The sequence below is a fragment of the Cyprinodon tularosa genome, unplaced genomic scaffold (assembly GCF_016077235.1).
Source record: "Cyprinodon tularosa strain WSP-4 unplaced genomic scaffold, ASM1607723v1 ctg406, whole genome shotgun sequence".
NCBI lineage: Eukaryota > Metazoa > Chordata > Actinopteri > Cyprinodontiformes > Cyprinodontidae > Cyprinodon > Cyprinodon tularosa.
Window position 1 is genome coordinate 77416 of NW_024039126.1, and position 14888 is coordinate 92303.

Below are 14888 nucleotides of genomic sequence, written 5' to 3' on the forward strand. Positions count from 1 at the left end.
CAAGGTCAGCCATTGTCTGGGGGCCCCCAGGCCCTAGGCAATTGTTTGGTTTCCTTCCCTTGTTGCATCGGGCCTGGCTCCTGACCATTGCTACAGGTTCTACCTGTGTCAGATGTTTTTCTGCAGATTCAAGCCTTGGCTAATCCTCTCTCCCAGCCGAAGTCTAGCCTTTTTGGTTGGCTACTCTGGTTCAAATCTGCTTCTGCATGAACTGTCAGACTCAGTCCAGCTGCCCTTTGTCTGCAACATCCTAACAGTTGTCAATAAAACCTTAAATATCCATACAGTGTCACCTTGAATTATTGGGTTCTCCATGCTAAAACATAACAATGTACTGATTTTTGACAATTTCATTTGTAGTTTTGAATACTCAGGTATTACCTCTACTTGTAGTTGAGTATGATTTTACAGAGTATCAATACTCAAGTACTATAGTTGGAAATATTAGAACATGGCCTCTTAGGGCTTCTTTAATTCCTCCTGCTATTGCTGAGCTGGCTGGCACTGCAGTGCAAATCCAACATTTTGGGATATTGTTGATTAAAGAACTGAACTCACCCTAAACACATTCTGGAGTTAAAACATTTCAGATTTACCCAGTTTCCACAGAGATAACTTAGATACAGGTCACCTTTCTGAAGATGGAGGTCCAGAAGGTTTAAACTGAAGAGGAGGATCCTTTGAGCAGTTAGTCTTGAAGGACACACAGCTAGGTTCTGGATGGATCCTGAAAGAAACACAATTAACACTCTGTAAAGATGTTTCTATCCCAAATGAACAAATACCACAGGAACTTGGCTAATGAATGGAGGCAGATATAATTGTCTTCATGTTAAATAATGGCTCAGAGTTTTATGTCCGTTTGGGTTTGATGCAGAACAACTCTGTGTAAAAACTGGTCACATAGATTCTGCTACATTAGAACATATTTTTTTGAGACCCATTAGATAGACAGTCAGTATCAGCTTAGAGGATCTTCTGGTTCTGTTGATCTGGGTCAGTGTAAAGGTTCTTCCATCAATGTCTGATCAGCCTTCCTCTTTAGGAGGAAGAAAGTTGAACAAATGTTAGTCACCAAGATCCAGAAAATGTGGTGGAAGTTGGTGAGTTTTTCTAGATGGTTCCTGCCGGAACCCAGAGCTCTGACCAACAGGCTGGTGTCACTCAGCTGGTTCTGCTGGTGGTCAAAAACCCCTGGTATCATGCTGAACTGGTTCTGTTCAGTCTGGATTAAAAGCCACAGACAAACAGCAGCAGCTTCATGACCAGGTCTGTTTGGCCCGATGTAGGCAAAACAAGGCAGGTCATTTAATTTCTATTGCACACTTCAATAAAATGACCCTTCAAAGTGCTTTACATGAATTAAACAATAAAATAGAAGCAAAAAAAAACCTATGAAGACTGTTTCAGGGATCAATTCTACTAAAGATAAATGCATGAATGTGTTTTTCTAGATCCTGCTGGACATCAGTCCTTTAACCTTCCTCTTGTGTTAGCTTTCTGCTGCCATCTGTAGTGTTAGCGGGTCATTTTGGACCCGAGTATTAAATCAGCCATAAAATACCCTAAAAACAATCTTTTATCATCCAATGTTTTTCTTAACTCTTGTTTAGCTGATTGGGCTCCCTTATCTATGAAAAGATTGGTTTTAATATTTTTTGTGGCCCCCTGGGCCTTTGTTTTAGCAGCATACCTCTCGTTTTCAATGTCTAAATAGTGGTCCAATGAACCTTAAGAGAAGAAGGCAACAAAATAATCAGTTGTTTTGTTACCTGAGTGCAACTGAGAGATATTAAAACACATTTCATAAATGTTCAACAAAAAAAAGATTTTAATTTTAATATTATCAAATATAGTAACATCTATAGTGTTTCGGGTCATTTTGGACCCGTATATATTTACTTCAAGAAAAGGGCAAAAACAAGTCTTTTTTCAATAGAACTTGAATACAATATTTATATTTGTGTATATTTACACTTTTGGTGTGTTCTTTGCAGATATATTTGTTGCAGGTGAAGCACACTGTGTAGGTTTTTCTGTCCATATTGCTAGGGCAGACCTGACACCTCTTTCTTTTTGAGCGAGGTGGTCTCACTGGCATTGTGGCTGTGGATGGGGTGCTTGAGGCAGGGCTGGCTGCAGAGGGTGAAGGTGATGCTGATACTCTTCTTGTTGCTGTGGATGTGGATGGCGTGTTTGGTGACCACTGCAGCTGTCTGACCAAGTCTGCAGTAGCTGGGTCTCGGGGCACCCATTCCCGTTGCTCAATGTGCGGCTTGACATGGGAATTCCCAAGCTCCTCAAAAAACATTCTCCGCTTAGTGTTTTGGGTTGAATTCCACCCTTGGTGAATATGGGTCCACAACACAAATGCATTGTATGCAGACACATTGAGGATGTTGTAAAACACAACCATAGGCCATCTCCTGGTCATTCGCTGGCAAGTGTAGGTGGCAGTCAGCTTGTCCAGATTGTCCACTCCTCCTGTCCTTCACCAGCCACATTTCAGCAGGCAGCTCAGGTTTATTTTTTTTTTATGGTGCCCACCATGGTGAGTTTCCTCCTGAGAAGTTCTTGTCCAAGGTCATAGCATGTAAAACAAATTGTCACAAGTGATGTGACCCTGCAGCCAGTAGTCAAATCGAGAAATACCCGTTTTCCTTGTTTTTTTTTCAAGGATGCCGCTTGCAGATTTTCCTGTGTAAATCTGTAGGTTCAAGGCATAGCTTGTTTTAGCATCACAGGCTGCCCAGATTTTTATGCCATATTTGCCTGGCTTGCTGGGCATGTATTGCCGGAACGGGCATTTTCCTCGAAAAGGGAGAAAACGTTCATCCACTGTCACCTCTGGCCCTGGGTTGAACATCAGTGGAAGGAGTTTCACCCATCTCTCCCAAACATCCCTGATGGGAGCAAGCTTGTCAGATTTTGCTCTGGTGTATCGATTGTCAAATCTGAGGACTCTTGAGATCATCTGAAAGGTCCAAAGCGACATTGTTGCCCGTTCTCAGAGGCCTGCTCATCTCCATCGCAAAAATCCTGTGTGTCCTCTGCCTCATTTGCAGCAAAGATGTGATCCAAAGCTTTATTTACAGTGAATCTTCTCCTTATTGTTGCATCCTGTGAATTGGTGATGTGTACTCTTCAAGTCACCACCTCTACACTCAAATGGCTTGACAAGCCTGGACATGTCTCCCTTTGTTTGTTCTCGCAAAGGCTAAGACAAAAGGCCCTAAATGAAGCTCAAGTGGTTGGAAGAAGAGGCTGTTGGTTGATTGTGTGTTCATGATTACATTTTAGGCATTTTTTATTGTTTTATAATCAAAAATTTTAACCGGGTCACAAATGACCCAAACACCACAAAAGTCATTTTTTTCACCAGAGCACTTTATAATTTAGTAAAAAAATAAAATTTGATTTTACTTTGTTTAAATGGAAGTCTTTGACAAAGTCAAAAAGTTTCAACGCAAAAAACAAATGTATGAAGTACCTTTAAGCATGCTAAAACTCAAAACGGGTCCGTAGGGACCCTAACACCATAGTAAGGTTAATGCTGGAGATGTTCTTCAGGTGATCAAAGGCTGATTCAGTAACTTCCTTTCTGAGCCTCTAAAGGTTCAGGTCTGAGTCCATCATTATTTCAGCCATAATCAGTGGTTTCTAGCTGCAGCAGATGAAGCTGGGAGCTAACTCTGGATCCTTTGGTCCGAAGATTATTACCTTAGCTTGGTTTTTATTCAGTTGTAGAAACTGAATAAAACTAACTGGTCTGGTTTGCTATAATCTGAGCCAAGGGGAGCATGTAGATGTTATAGGAGGGGCCCCAGAATGGGGCCTTGAGGGACCCCACATGTGATTTTCTGGTCTCTGATTTAAAGTTCCCTACTGACACATTAGTCCCATTTACACTACTCTTTTGAAACTGTGCCAAAAACGGACCGAGCATGGTAACCAAGATAACTGTTTAGTGTAAATGGCACACAACTGAACTGTCCTTAACTGGTATTGGTTCATTAGTACGGCTCAGCAGGGTTAATCTGTGGCTCTGTTCTTTGATAACAAAGAGCGCATAAGCAGACCGCTTCATCTCCCATTCACAGCCAGCTGACTCATTTTTTGGGTTTTTCTGGCATGTTAACTGATCCAAGCTTGGATCAGCCTGGATCAGTTTCAGAGGAGTAGTGGGAATCGGGTCATAGAACTCCATATCCTTCAGGTAGGATTTAAACCAGTCCAGTCCTGAACCAGAAAGGCCGACCCAGTTTTCCAGACGCTCTTATAAAATCCAGTGATCAGCAGCAACAAACGCTGCACTGAGGTCCACCAGTACCAGCACTGTGGTTCTTCCAGAGTCTTAATTTATGTAATTGAACAGCTTAGTTAGGCAGTTTCTGTACTGTGGTTGGCATGGAAACCTGATTGGAAGACATCAAAGCAGCTGGACATTGTTAAGAAGGTATTTCACTGTACATGTCACGTAAGCTGTACAAAAAAGCTTTTGTGACATGTCTAAATCTAAGTCTTCAACAATGCCTTGATAATTGCTGTTTTTAAGGCACGAGGGAAAACATCTATATGAGGGATGAGTTTCTGATTTGAATCAGATCAGACTCTAAAACAGGTAAAACCTTCTTAATAAAACCTGAGGATAAAACAGAAAGCAGGAAGAGGAGCTTAGCTTCTGAAGAGTTCCTTGTACACTTTTGCAGTTTATTTGGCAGAATTGGGAAATTCTAACGGAGTTTATTTTAAAAGGAGAAAGTATTGGTTCTGGAGGTGGACTTGATGTGCAGACTGCTTTTCTAATATCCTGTATTTTTTCAGTAAAGAGCTTTGCAAAGTAATTGCAGGCCCTTTTAGCATGGAGTTCATCGTCCACTGTGATGGGGGGTTCGCTAACCTGTTGACTATGTCTAATAAGGTATGAGCGTTGTTGATGTTTTTGTTTATAATCTCAGAGAAGAAAGATTCTCCTGCATCTTTTAGTTGTAAATTATATATGTGAAGCTTCTCTAAAGGTTTCATAGTGAACCTGAAGTCCATTCATTCTCCACCTTTGTTTGGCTTTCCTTCACTCCCTGTTTTAGCTTTTCACTGCTGGAGCATTTCTCCATGGAGATTTTATCCTCCCATAGACAGCCTTCACTTTAATTGGAGCAATGGAATCAATGATGTCTGCAACTTTAGAATGGAAACTATCAACCAGCTCATCTACTGAGTTTCTATTCAGTTTATTTCTATAGCTCCAATTCACATCATGTCATCTCAGGTCACTTTCCAGTTCACCAGATCATCCAGTCAGATTGATTCAAAGTTTTCTATCTAAGGAAAACCAGCTGATTGCATCGACTCATTGACTCTTCAGCAATCCCTCACATTAAGCATGCTTGTAGCGACAGTGGAGAGGAAAAACTCCCTTTAAACAGGAAGAAAGGTGTTGATGGCAGCAGCACAGCTGATATTTCTCTCTATCTACCTCAGTTTGCTGCCTCACCTTCCAGAGATAAACCAATTGTAGATAGAGGAGTGCTAATGATCTTATTTTTAATTATATCAATCTTATTTATAAAGAATCCTATAAAATTATTGCTGCTAAGAGCAGGTGGAATGGACGGTTCAACAGAGCTATGGCTCTGGGTGATTTTGGCAACTGGATTAAAAAGATATCTAGGATTATTCTTATTCTCCTCTATTAATGAGGAGAAATATAGTTTCAGGGTAAAGTGGAAGCAGTAGGATAAGCCTGCACACTAACTCTCTAACACACTTCCTTATAATATTTCTTTTGGTTCTTAAATCAGTTAAAAAATGGTTTCAAAGTTAACAGAAAATGTTCTCATAGGGAAACATTAGAAATATTTACACCTTTGCTGATGACCAGGTCCAGAATATGTCCTCCATGGTGTGTTGACTGTTTAACTTGTTGAGTCAAACCTTTTAAGTGTATCATACAGTTCTTTTGCTTCTCTGTCTTCAGGGTTTTCAACATGAACATAGTGAACACTGTGTGAAAAGGCCTGAGGACAGTTAGAGATGATCTCACCTCTGAGCTTCATCTTCCTCACTCCGAGTGATTTTAGAGGGAGGGGCTCCCTCCTCTCTGTCCTCACACTGATCCATGCTGTTGAATTCACATCCGCTCACACTCACCTTCTACCTGCAGAAGAAACACAGATTATTCATCTGAACATCAGCTCTGATAAATCATTAGTGCTGGAAAAAGATCAGCTGCTGCTCTGATTGGCTCTTCTTCTCTGCTTCACATCAGCATCAGTTAATTGTAGATAGACAGCGGTGAGGAAGAGGAAGCTGTCTTCAGCTGCTGTTCTTCTATCAGGGCACTATATCAGTGGTGGACTGATAAAACTGGCTTAGTTCATATAGGTTTGGGTTGCCAAATCTGGCTTATATTGTTTTCATTTGGGTTTAATACAGCTGGCTCCCTCTGAGTCAGACTTGTTACTATGGCAATTTGATGTAGAGACTTTAACCTGGTCAGGGCCAGGGTCCTATTTCATGATACCTACATAAGGGATTAAGTCTGGAGTTCTGGGCCAAATTAAGTCGCAACTCATTTTCACAAAAGCAGTCAAATGATTTAGCACATCACAGACACCCTCACCTGGACTGGAAACACCACCTCACTGGTCCAAAGGGCCCAGAAGCGCTTGGACTTCCTGCGGAGGATGAGGAGAGCCCACCTGCCCCCCTTCTACAGAAGCACCATAGAGAGCGTTCTGAGCAGCTGTCTCACTGTGTGGTGTGGAGGCTGCAGCGCCTCAGACTGGAAGAAGGTGAGAACAACAGAGAGGATCATGGGGGCTCCTCTTCCCTCCATTATTATCTTTTTAATAATCCCTTTAAATAGAACTCAACTCAGTGTTTCTACTGCATTTTTGCACCATATCTATTTATTTATTTTTGCACTGCTATGAACCATCCACATCAAGGCCTTTTGCACCATGCCTCTCTGACACTGTTTACATTCTGATCTCTGCTGCACTTTATAAATGGAAATGTTTATTTCACTGTTGAAAAGCTGCATGCATCAAAATTTTATTTTGTATACACCCTGTGTATGCAAAAGGACAATAAAGTTTGTCTAAGTCTAAGTCAAGGCTATAAAATGTCAAGGGAGAGGAGGAGTTTATCCTATTAGGGAAAGTTCGGGATGAAAATAATTATTCTCATAACATTTAGATTGTTTCTCTGGGATTATTTCCTGATATTTTATGTTTTCTTAACTTACTGTAATTGCTTGGATTAACTGTGATTTTAAATCCTTTGTAGCCTTTCTGCAGACTAAGGAATTTAGTCTGACCAGAATGTGTATAAGAAAGATATTAAAGTTCTTTCTGTCTGAAAGCCTATTACTGAGTGCTAGGATTTCCAAGGAACACTTAAACAACAGCGCCTGGACAGTGAATGCGGGGTGCAGCTCAGTCAAGAATATGCCTGGATACTCAGAGCTGATAAAAACATTAATGGAAAGAGTCTGTTTCCAATTTTGTGTGTGTTTTATGAACACTAAGTAAGTTTGATGCTGCTCTGGCATATTTATATCTACTTTTCAATTCAGTTTATTTCTATAGCTCCAATTCACAACACGTCATCTCAGGTCAGTTTATAGATCCAGATCATCCAGTCAGATTGATTCAAAGTTTTCTATCTAAGGAAAACCAGCTGATTGCATCGACTCATTGACTCTTCAGCAATCCCTCACACTAAGCATAGATGCAAAAGGCAACTGTCAACCAGCTCCACAGGCGGCCCTAGCCTAGCCTTAAAAGTAGACAGGGTGTCTGCCTCACGGACTAAAACTGGTAGTTGGTTCCACAGGAGAGGAGCCTGAGAACTAAAAGATCTGCCTCCCATTCTACTTTTAGAAATTCTAGGAACCACTAGTAAACCTGCAGATTGAGAGCGAAGTGCTCTGTTAGGAACATAAGGAACAATCAGATCTCTGATATCAGATGGAGCTTGGCCATTTAAGGCTTTATATGTGAGAAGGAGGATTTTAAATTCTATTCTGGATTTAACAGGAAGCCAATGAAGAGAAGCCAGGATAGGAGAGATATGATCTCTCTTTTTAATTTTCATTAGAACTCTGGCTGCAGCATTTTGGATCAGCTGAAGGCTTTTAACTACAGTTTGTGGACTTCCTGATAGTAAAGAATTACAATAGTCCAGCCTTGAAGTAACAAATGCATGGACTAGTTTCTCAGCATCACCCCTGGACAGGATATTTCTCATTTTTGCAATATTCCTCAGATGAAAGAAGGAAATTCTAGAAACCTCTTTGATATGGGATTTAAATGACAGGTCCTGATCAAAAACAACACCAAGATTTTTTACTTTATTATCTGAAATCAGTTTAATCCCATCCAAATGAAGTGACTGGCTAATCAGCTTCTTTTTCAAAGACTCTTGTCCAAAGACTATAACTTCTGTTTTATCTGCATTCAGAAGCAGAAAGTTAAGAGTCATCCAGGTTTTTATGTCTTCAGACATGCCTGTAATCTATGTAATGGGTTAGCTTCATCTGGATTATAGACAGATATAGCTGGGTATCATCAGCATAACAGTGGAAATTAATCCCATGCTGTCTAATAATTCTACCAATTGGGAGCATGTATAAAGTAAAGAGAATTGGTCCTAGCACTGATCCCTGTGGTACTCCACAGGTAACCTTTGAGCATGAGGAAGATCTATCATTAACATGAACAAACTTAAATCTATCAGATAGATCAGATTTAAACCAGTCTAGAGCTGTTCCTTTAATTCCAACAAAATATTCAAGTCTTTCTAAAAGAATATTCTGATCAACTGGATCAAATGCAGCACTGAGATCCAACAGGACGAGCACAGATACAAGTCCATTATCTGAGGCCATGAGAATATCATTAGTGACTTTCACCAGAGCTGTTTCAGTGCTATGATGAGCTCTAAAGCCAGACTGAAACTTCAAAAAGTTCATTATGGTGGAAGTGATCGCACACTTGTTTGGCAACTACTTTCTCAAGAATTTTGGATAAGAAATGAAGATTGGATATAGGTCTATAATTGACCAAGTCATCTGGGTCAAGAGACGGTTTCTTAAGCAGAGGTTTAATTCCAGCAATCTTAAAAGCTTTAGGTACATATCCCTGTAACAGAGATAGATTAATCACATCTAAAATGGAGGAGGAGATCAAAGGGAATACCTCCTTAAATAACCTGGTTGGAACTGGATCTAACATCCAAGTTGAAGGCTTAGATGAAGACAATAGTTTTGCTAACTTTGAAAGTTCAACTGGATCAAATCATATCGGCCCCAACGCTCACTCTCCGGCCGAAGCTCCTACCTGTGACAGTATATAACTGAGGGATCCCAAGAAGTTATCCATTGTTTACTACCTAAATGATGCATGCAGTATATATAGCCCCTCCTTGTCATGCACATCCTTGTGACGGTTGGCATATGGTGTCATTTTCTATTTCTTCAAACTGTAACATCCTTGCTACAAACTAAATAATAAATAATGGATGAATAATAAAACTAAAATGCTTTCTTTAAACCAAACTATGATGTTCCTCTTATATTTGGCGAAATTATGTTAGAATATTTTTGCAGAAATATGTTGCGGTCCATGATGGGGTTTTGCATCTAAAGGCTAACGTTTCCCGTCTTAACGTGCATTGTTGCCAGGTTGGAATGTTTCCCAATCTGGCTGTTTAGGATGGCCGTCTATGGGTAAAAAAAATTTCTTCTTTAGATTTATGGCCTAAGAGATCAATAGACGTTGGTTCAAATTGGGCGAGATTTCGTATATCCAGGCGGTTTATGAGCATTTTTTGGGCTGGTAAACATGAGTCTGTGACACCCTGCTGATGTGGTGAGTGTGGACGTTACGCAGCAGCAGTCACTATGGCGTCCGTCTTATAACCAAAGCCAGTAAAACCGCATTATAGAAGTCTGGGTGATGGTTGTCGTGTGATGCTTGAAAATAAATCGGTTAATACACAAATGCCAGGGCCGGAAATCGTTCTCAGTCCGAGCCTGCGCAGCGCCATACAGGTGGAAGTGCGAGTACTGGTACAGAGCCAGTCAGTAGTGTGAGACAGAGGAGCCTGTCCACTAGATGGCGCCATGGAGCAACATTTCCACCCACTGCCCCTGATTCAATCTGACTGGTTGTCACTATTTTATTTCACAATCATCAAATTCAACTGGTAGATTATCTGCTTCATTAATGACAAACAAATGAAAAATCTGAAACATTTAAATACATTTAACATTAATTCCATTTCTAGAAAACATTCTAGCAGGAAACAAAGTAAAATGGATGAAAAGCGAATCTGAACCACAGTCATAGGCAAACAGACCTGAATTGTGTGTTCTACATAAACAGGTGATATGAGGAATGTTGCGTAACTGATGATATCACAGCTCACCACCTCTGAAGTTTCTTCTCTCAGAACCAAAATCCAGTCAGTGAAACTTCTGCAGCGACAATAGAGGCAGTTTGATGAAGACTTTGTGAGGAAGGAGAGAAGTCCTGAAGAAAATGTTTTATGACGACGTCATGAGGACAGATAATCCCAGATAACAGGGCTGCTGGTTGTTTCTTGCTGCACTAACTGGTCTGACTGGTCAGACTGAGAAAAGTTCACCTTCTCATGGCTCCCAGTCTGAATACAAAAACCCTGCTGCATTTTAAATGGCTTCATTGAGGTCCTGCTGATCCACGTTCCAGGATCTGCTTTAAGGGGGAAGTGGTTAGGACATAGAGCTGGGAACCATGAGGTTAGGAGTTCAAGAACCCATCCTACAGACTGCCACTCTGGGTCCCTGAGCAAAACCCTTAACCCCACAGTGCTCCCCGGGTTCTGCACAATGGCAGCCCACTGCTCCCCAAGGGGAGGGGTTAAATGCAGAGGTAAATTTCTCCATTGTGGGAAAACCTAAAATTATTATTATTAAGAGGGAACAACTGGACTATTCATTAGCAGGGATTGTTCTCCCTCTGGTGGTGACACTGCAAACTGCATGATTTCTAAATATTAAGCACATATTCATTTATAATTATAAAAGAAGATCATCTGGTTATTCACGAGTCTTAGCATAAGGAGCACAGTAACGTGTTAATTCCTCAAACTAATGACACAAATTGCCTTAAGCTGTAGGCGAAAGTCGGAATCATGCAGGAATTGCAGGCGGGAGCGGGACTGGAAAATCTCAGGCCTGTAATTCACAGCATTCAATGCAGGTGCAGCAGCTTCTTCCCCACAGACATCACACTGATTTTATATTTATAAAAAAAGTTTAGAACTGTAAATACATGGTTATTTGCTTATATTGCATTTTTTTCTTTTTTATATGTTTTTATTACTTTTTTTTCACGGCTGCACTTTAAAAAATGAAATTGTTTAGAGCTGTTTTAAATTAAATTTACTCGTGTATACAAAATGACTAAATAAATCTAAATCTAAGAATGGAATCTGAAAGGAATATTGGGAAATGAAGGATATATAAAGGATATTCACAGAATAAGAAAAGCATTATTTATTTATCGACAGAGTAAAAAATAAAAAAAATATAATTTGATGTAAAGCTGTTGGCCATCCGCCATAAAAGAAAAGAAGAAAAAGAAAGACGCTAACTTTATTGGTCTCTGATTGGTCAATATCCCGGAAATGGGAGGAGTTTGTTGGGAAACAGGAAGTTGTGCTAATATGGATGTAAAGAGAAAACGAGGTGGAGTTTGTTGATAAAAATGATGTTTGGTTCTTTCAGCTGTTTAGTTTTTATCCAGTCATCAACTCTACATCTTTATCTTCATCTACTGGATGTTTCTACCCGGATTTATGAGCAGAGCAGCGGTGAGTTTATGAGTAAAGCTTCTAGCAGCTCAGTGATGGAGCTAACCGCTAATAGGAAGGTCTGACTGATGTTCCTGAAGTTAGCAGCTAAATTAGCCTCTATTGAGAGAAATAATTCTGACCATGAAATAAAGTAAAGATCTTATTTATTTTATTCATTGATAAACAATTAAGCTTTACTATTACCATATTTCATGAAAAGCTAATAACTGTTCCATTACATATTTAAATTTCCCTTTTCAATATGATATTAAATAAAAAAGGTTTATTTTTAAAAGACAAATAAATGTACATATATTTTTCATATTTTCACAATTTACTTATTGATTTCATGGTTTCTGTGCGGCTGTTTTATCATTTTATTTTAACTGTCAGCTCCAAACTGTGGAAAAAAATGCCGTTTCCATGGAGACAGGTGTCTGATTGATTGATTGACTTGATTAACCGTGGAGAATTCCCTCCTTCCATCAGCTCAGATAGTCAAAGAAGAAGAAGAAGGAGGAGCTAAAAGGAGCAATAGGTGCATGATGGGATATATACAGTGCCTCTTGCTGTGTTTATTATTATTATTATTATTCTAAAGCCCTGAACACATCCTGCCGTTTCCTTGCCTTCCTGATGAGGTGAAGTTGGAGCGTGCTGTGGTGTATTGTGGTTGGAGCTGCTGACTGACGCCGCTTCACATCTTCCAACGTTTTACAGACCAAACTATGGATGGGAAGCACCTTGATTGAAGGTGGGAAGTAGCGGGGCGGTGACGGAGGATGTGGGATTTCGGGGTAAGGGCTGAAGGCTCCACTGGTCCCACCCACTACAGGGTTTGGGAGGGCCCTTAGTGTGGCGGAGCTGCAAACAGAGGGTTGGGGCTTAGGGGCCGGTTTGGGGCCTGGAACTGGAACAGAAAAGTCCCCGCTTGCCTTTTACCTACTGACCTTCGTGGACGTCTGCAGCAGACTGGGCTTCCTTAACGAGCTGTAAATAAATTGCAAAATGGTTTTGATCTTATTTCTAACGTCTGCTGTGAAAAATCTGAAAATTAAATGAATATTCTAAAAATTCTGTATTGAAGTTTTCTTAGTCCCGCCCCCAAGAGAAGAAGAAGCTGCACAGACGGAAATTATTAAAAACAGAGTGAAATAATGAAATGAATAATTTTTCATAACATTTAATGATTTAGTAGCAGATTTATCTTTTGCCACTGATTTCATTTTGTTTCCTTTAACTGTCGGTTTTCTTGTTTTCCAGGTTCAGACGATTCCAGGCCTCAGAGCGACGTGTCGCTTCCTCCCTCCTCAGGCCTGCTTTATCTGGTTTGAACCAGTTCTAACGGACGACAGGCTGAGGTGCGTGTTGGATTTCGGTTCCACATAGCTTGGTTTGAATAGAAAAACTCAAGTAGGAGGCGTGACGATTGATTTTACCAAAGATTCCATTCATAACATGATTCATGGTTTCTGAATGGAGGATTTTCTGTAAGTCAGTCAACTGAAATTCCTGTCACTTCCCGATCCTTCGCAGAAGGACGATCCGTCCCTGACGCGCGATCCTTCGCAGAAGGACGATCCGTCCCTGACGCGCGATCCTTCGCAGAAGGACGATCCGTCCCTGACGCGCGATCCGTCCCTGACGCGCGATCCTTCGCCGTCCCTGACGCGCGATCCGTCCCCGTCCCTGACGCGCGATCCGTCCCCGTCCCTGACGCGCGATCCGTCCCCGTCCCTGACGCGCGATCCGTCGCAGAAGCGCGATCCGTCCCTGACGCGCGATTCTTCCTGTATATGTGCAAATAAAATAACTTCCGATTAGGCAATAATTTGTGTAAATATCGCTTATTCTAAAAACGAAAAAAAAAGAAGTAAAACACTTAGATCTCCTTTGGAACGTTGCTGTGACTGAAATAGAAATTATGATTAAAACAGAAAATCAGTCGGTTGGCTCCCTGTAACCCGGGAAACGTTTTCAGTCAGTTTATCTGGAAATCAGTTGAAGGATCTTTGGACTCGGTGACGATGCAGTGAGACGCCGACATGGTCTGAGCTCAGACCTCATGCTGCGTTCACACCGGGCGCCATCTGGGCGTCAGAACATCTGGTTTACCCGCAAAGTCTATGGGGGACGGCGTGGAGAGGTCCAGCAGTGTCAGGAGCGGAACATGTAAAGAAATAAAATTAGTCTAAGCATTCTGGCGTCAAAGCGTCCGACGCTGGAGTTCAGTAAATTGAACTTTAGCTGCTGGAGCGTCAACCAATCAGAGAAGCTGATCCAGGAGTTTTAATGGGGAGACAGACTCTACCTGCAAGCTGCCATCGCTCTGCAGAGGAAAAATAAATAAATATCAATGAATGTTTAAAACATTAATAAAGCAGGTAGAATGGAAAACATTTTTAAAACAGTTTATAAATCCCCACATTAACTAGAAATAATAAAACCTGCTGATGAAAAATATTGAGTTATATATTCTGGTTCTTGCAGTTTGAGAGAAGGTCTCACCTGGTCCAACCTGTAATGCTGCGTCGCCTGCTTTTGATTTCAGTTCCCTTCATTGCTGATCCAATCATGAGCTTTGACAGCGCCGTCAGCAGCCTGGTGGAGACGGTCGACGCAAAAAGCATCACTGCTGTCAACCCTGGTGAGAAAACACAGAAACATTGACAGAGGATCTGACGGCGCCCCCTGCTGCTCTATTAAAGCAAACCATAATCTACAACATCACTGCTTTCATTGGTGTTTGTCTTCAGACACAGGAGAGTCCTGCTTGTTCAGCTCTGCTGGAGATGTTTCTGAGTCTGGAGCTCTGGACCAAGAGGAGAAACCTCCGGATCTACCTGGTAGGTTCAGTGAAGGACCACAATCCTTCATTCTCTGTCAGTTATCATGATGTGGAGCCTGTTGGGGGCTTTATTCCTTCAGTTTCTACCTGTTTAAGTGACCCCATTGGAAAACCACTAAGAAACAGAGGACAGAGCTATGAGATCCAGATTTCTTCAGCTGTGGAGTCGTTTGTTCTGATTTATTCTAGATGACGT

General features: G+C 41.1%; 2 protein-coding genes across 4 annotated transcripts in view; one reads left to right on the forward strand and one right to left on the reverse strand.

Annotated features, from left to right (window-relative positions):
• The window catches only part of LOC119791957 (NACHT, LRR and PYD domains-containing protein 12-like), a 31105-nt gene extending 20535 nt beyond the window's left edge, over positions 1–10570 (reverse strand). The window contains exons 1-3 of the mRNA XM_038298362.1: positions 10435–10570; positions 6044–6157; positions 632–727 (exon numbers count right to left, since the gene is read on the reverse strand). Of these exons, the coding sequence (XP_038154290.1) occupies positions 632–727; positions 6044–6120 (173 nt within the window). The 5' untranslated portion in view covers positions 6121–6157; positions 10435–10570. The remainder of the gene's footprint in view (positions 1–631; positions 728–6043; positions 6158–10434) is intronic.
• Positions 10571–11688: 1118 nt separating this feature from the next.
• The window catches only part of LOC119791947 (zinc finger protein 135-like), a 64347-nt gene continuing 61147 nt past the window's right edge, over positions 11689–14888 (forward strand). For 2 of the 3 annotated variants that reach the window (XM_038298347.1, XM_038298349.1), the window contains exons 1-4: positions 11689–11862; positions 13108–13205; positions 14335–14491; positions 14601–14690. In XM_038298347.1, coding sequence (XP_038154275.1) covers positions 14368–14491; positions 14601–14690 — 214 coding nt within the window. In that variant the 5' untranslated portion in view covers positions 11689–11862; positions 13108–13205; positions 14335–14367. The remainder of the gene's footprint in view (positions 11863–13107; positions 13206–14334; positions 14492–14600; positions 14691–14888) is intronic. The other variant, XM_038298348.1, reaches the window with a different exon arrangement.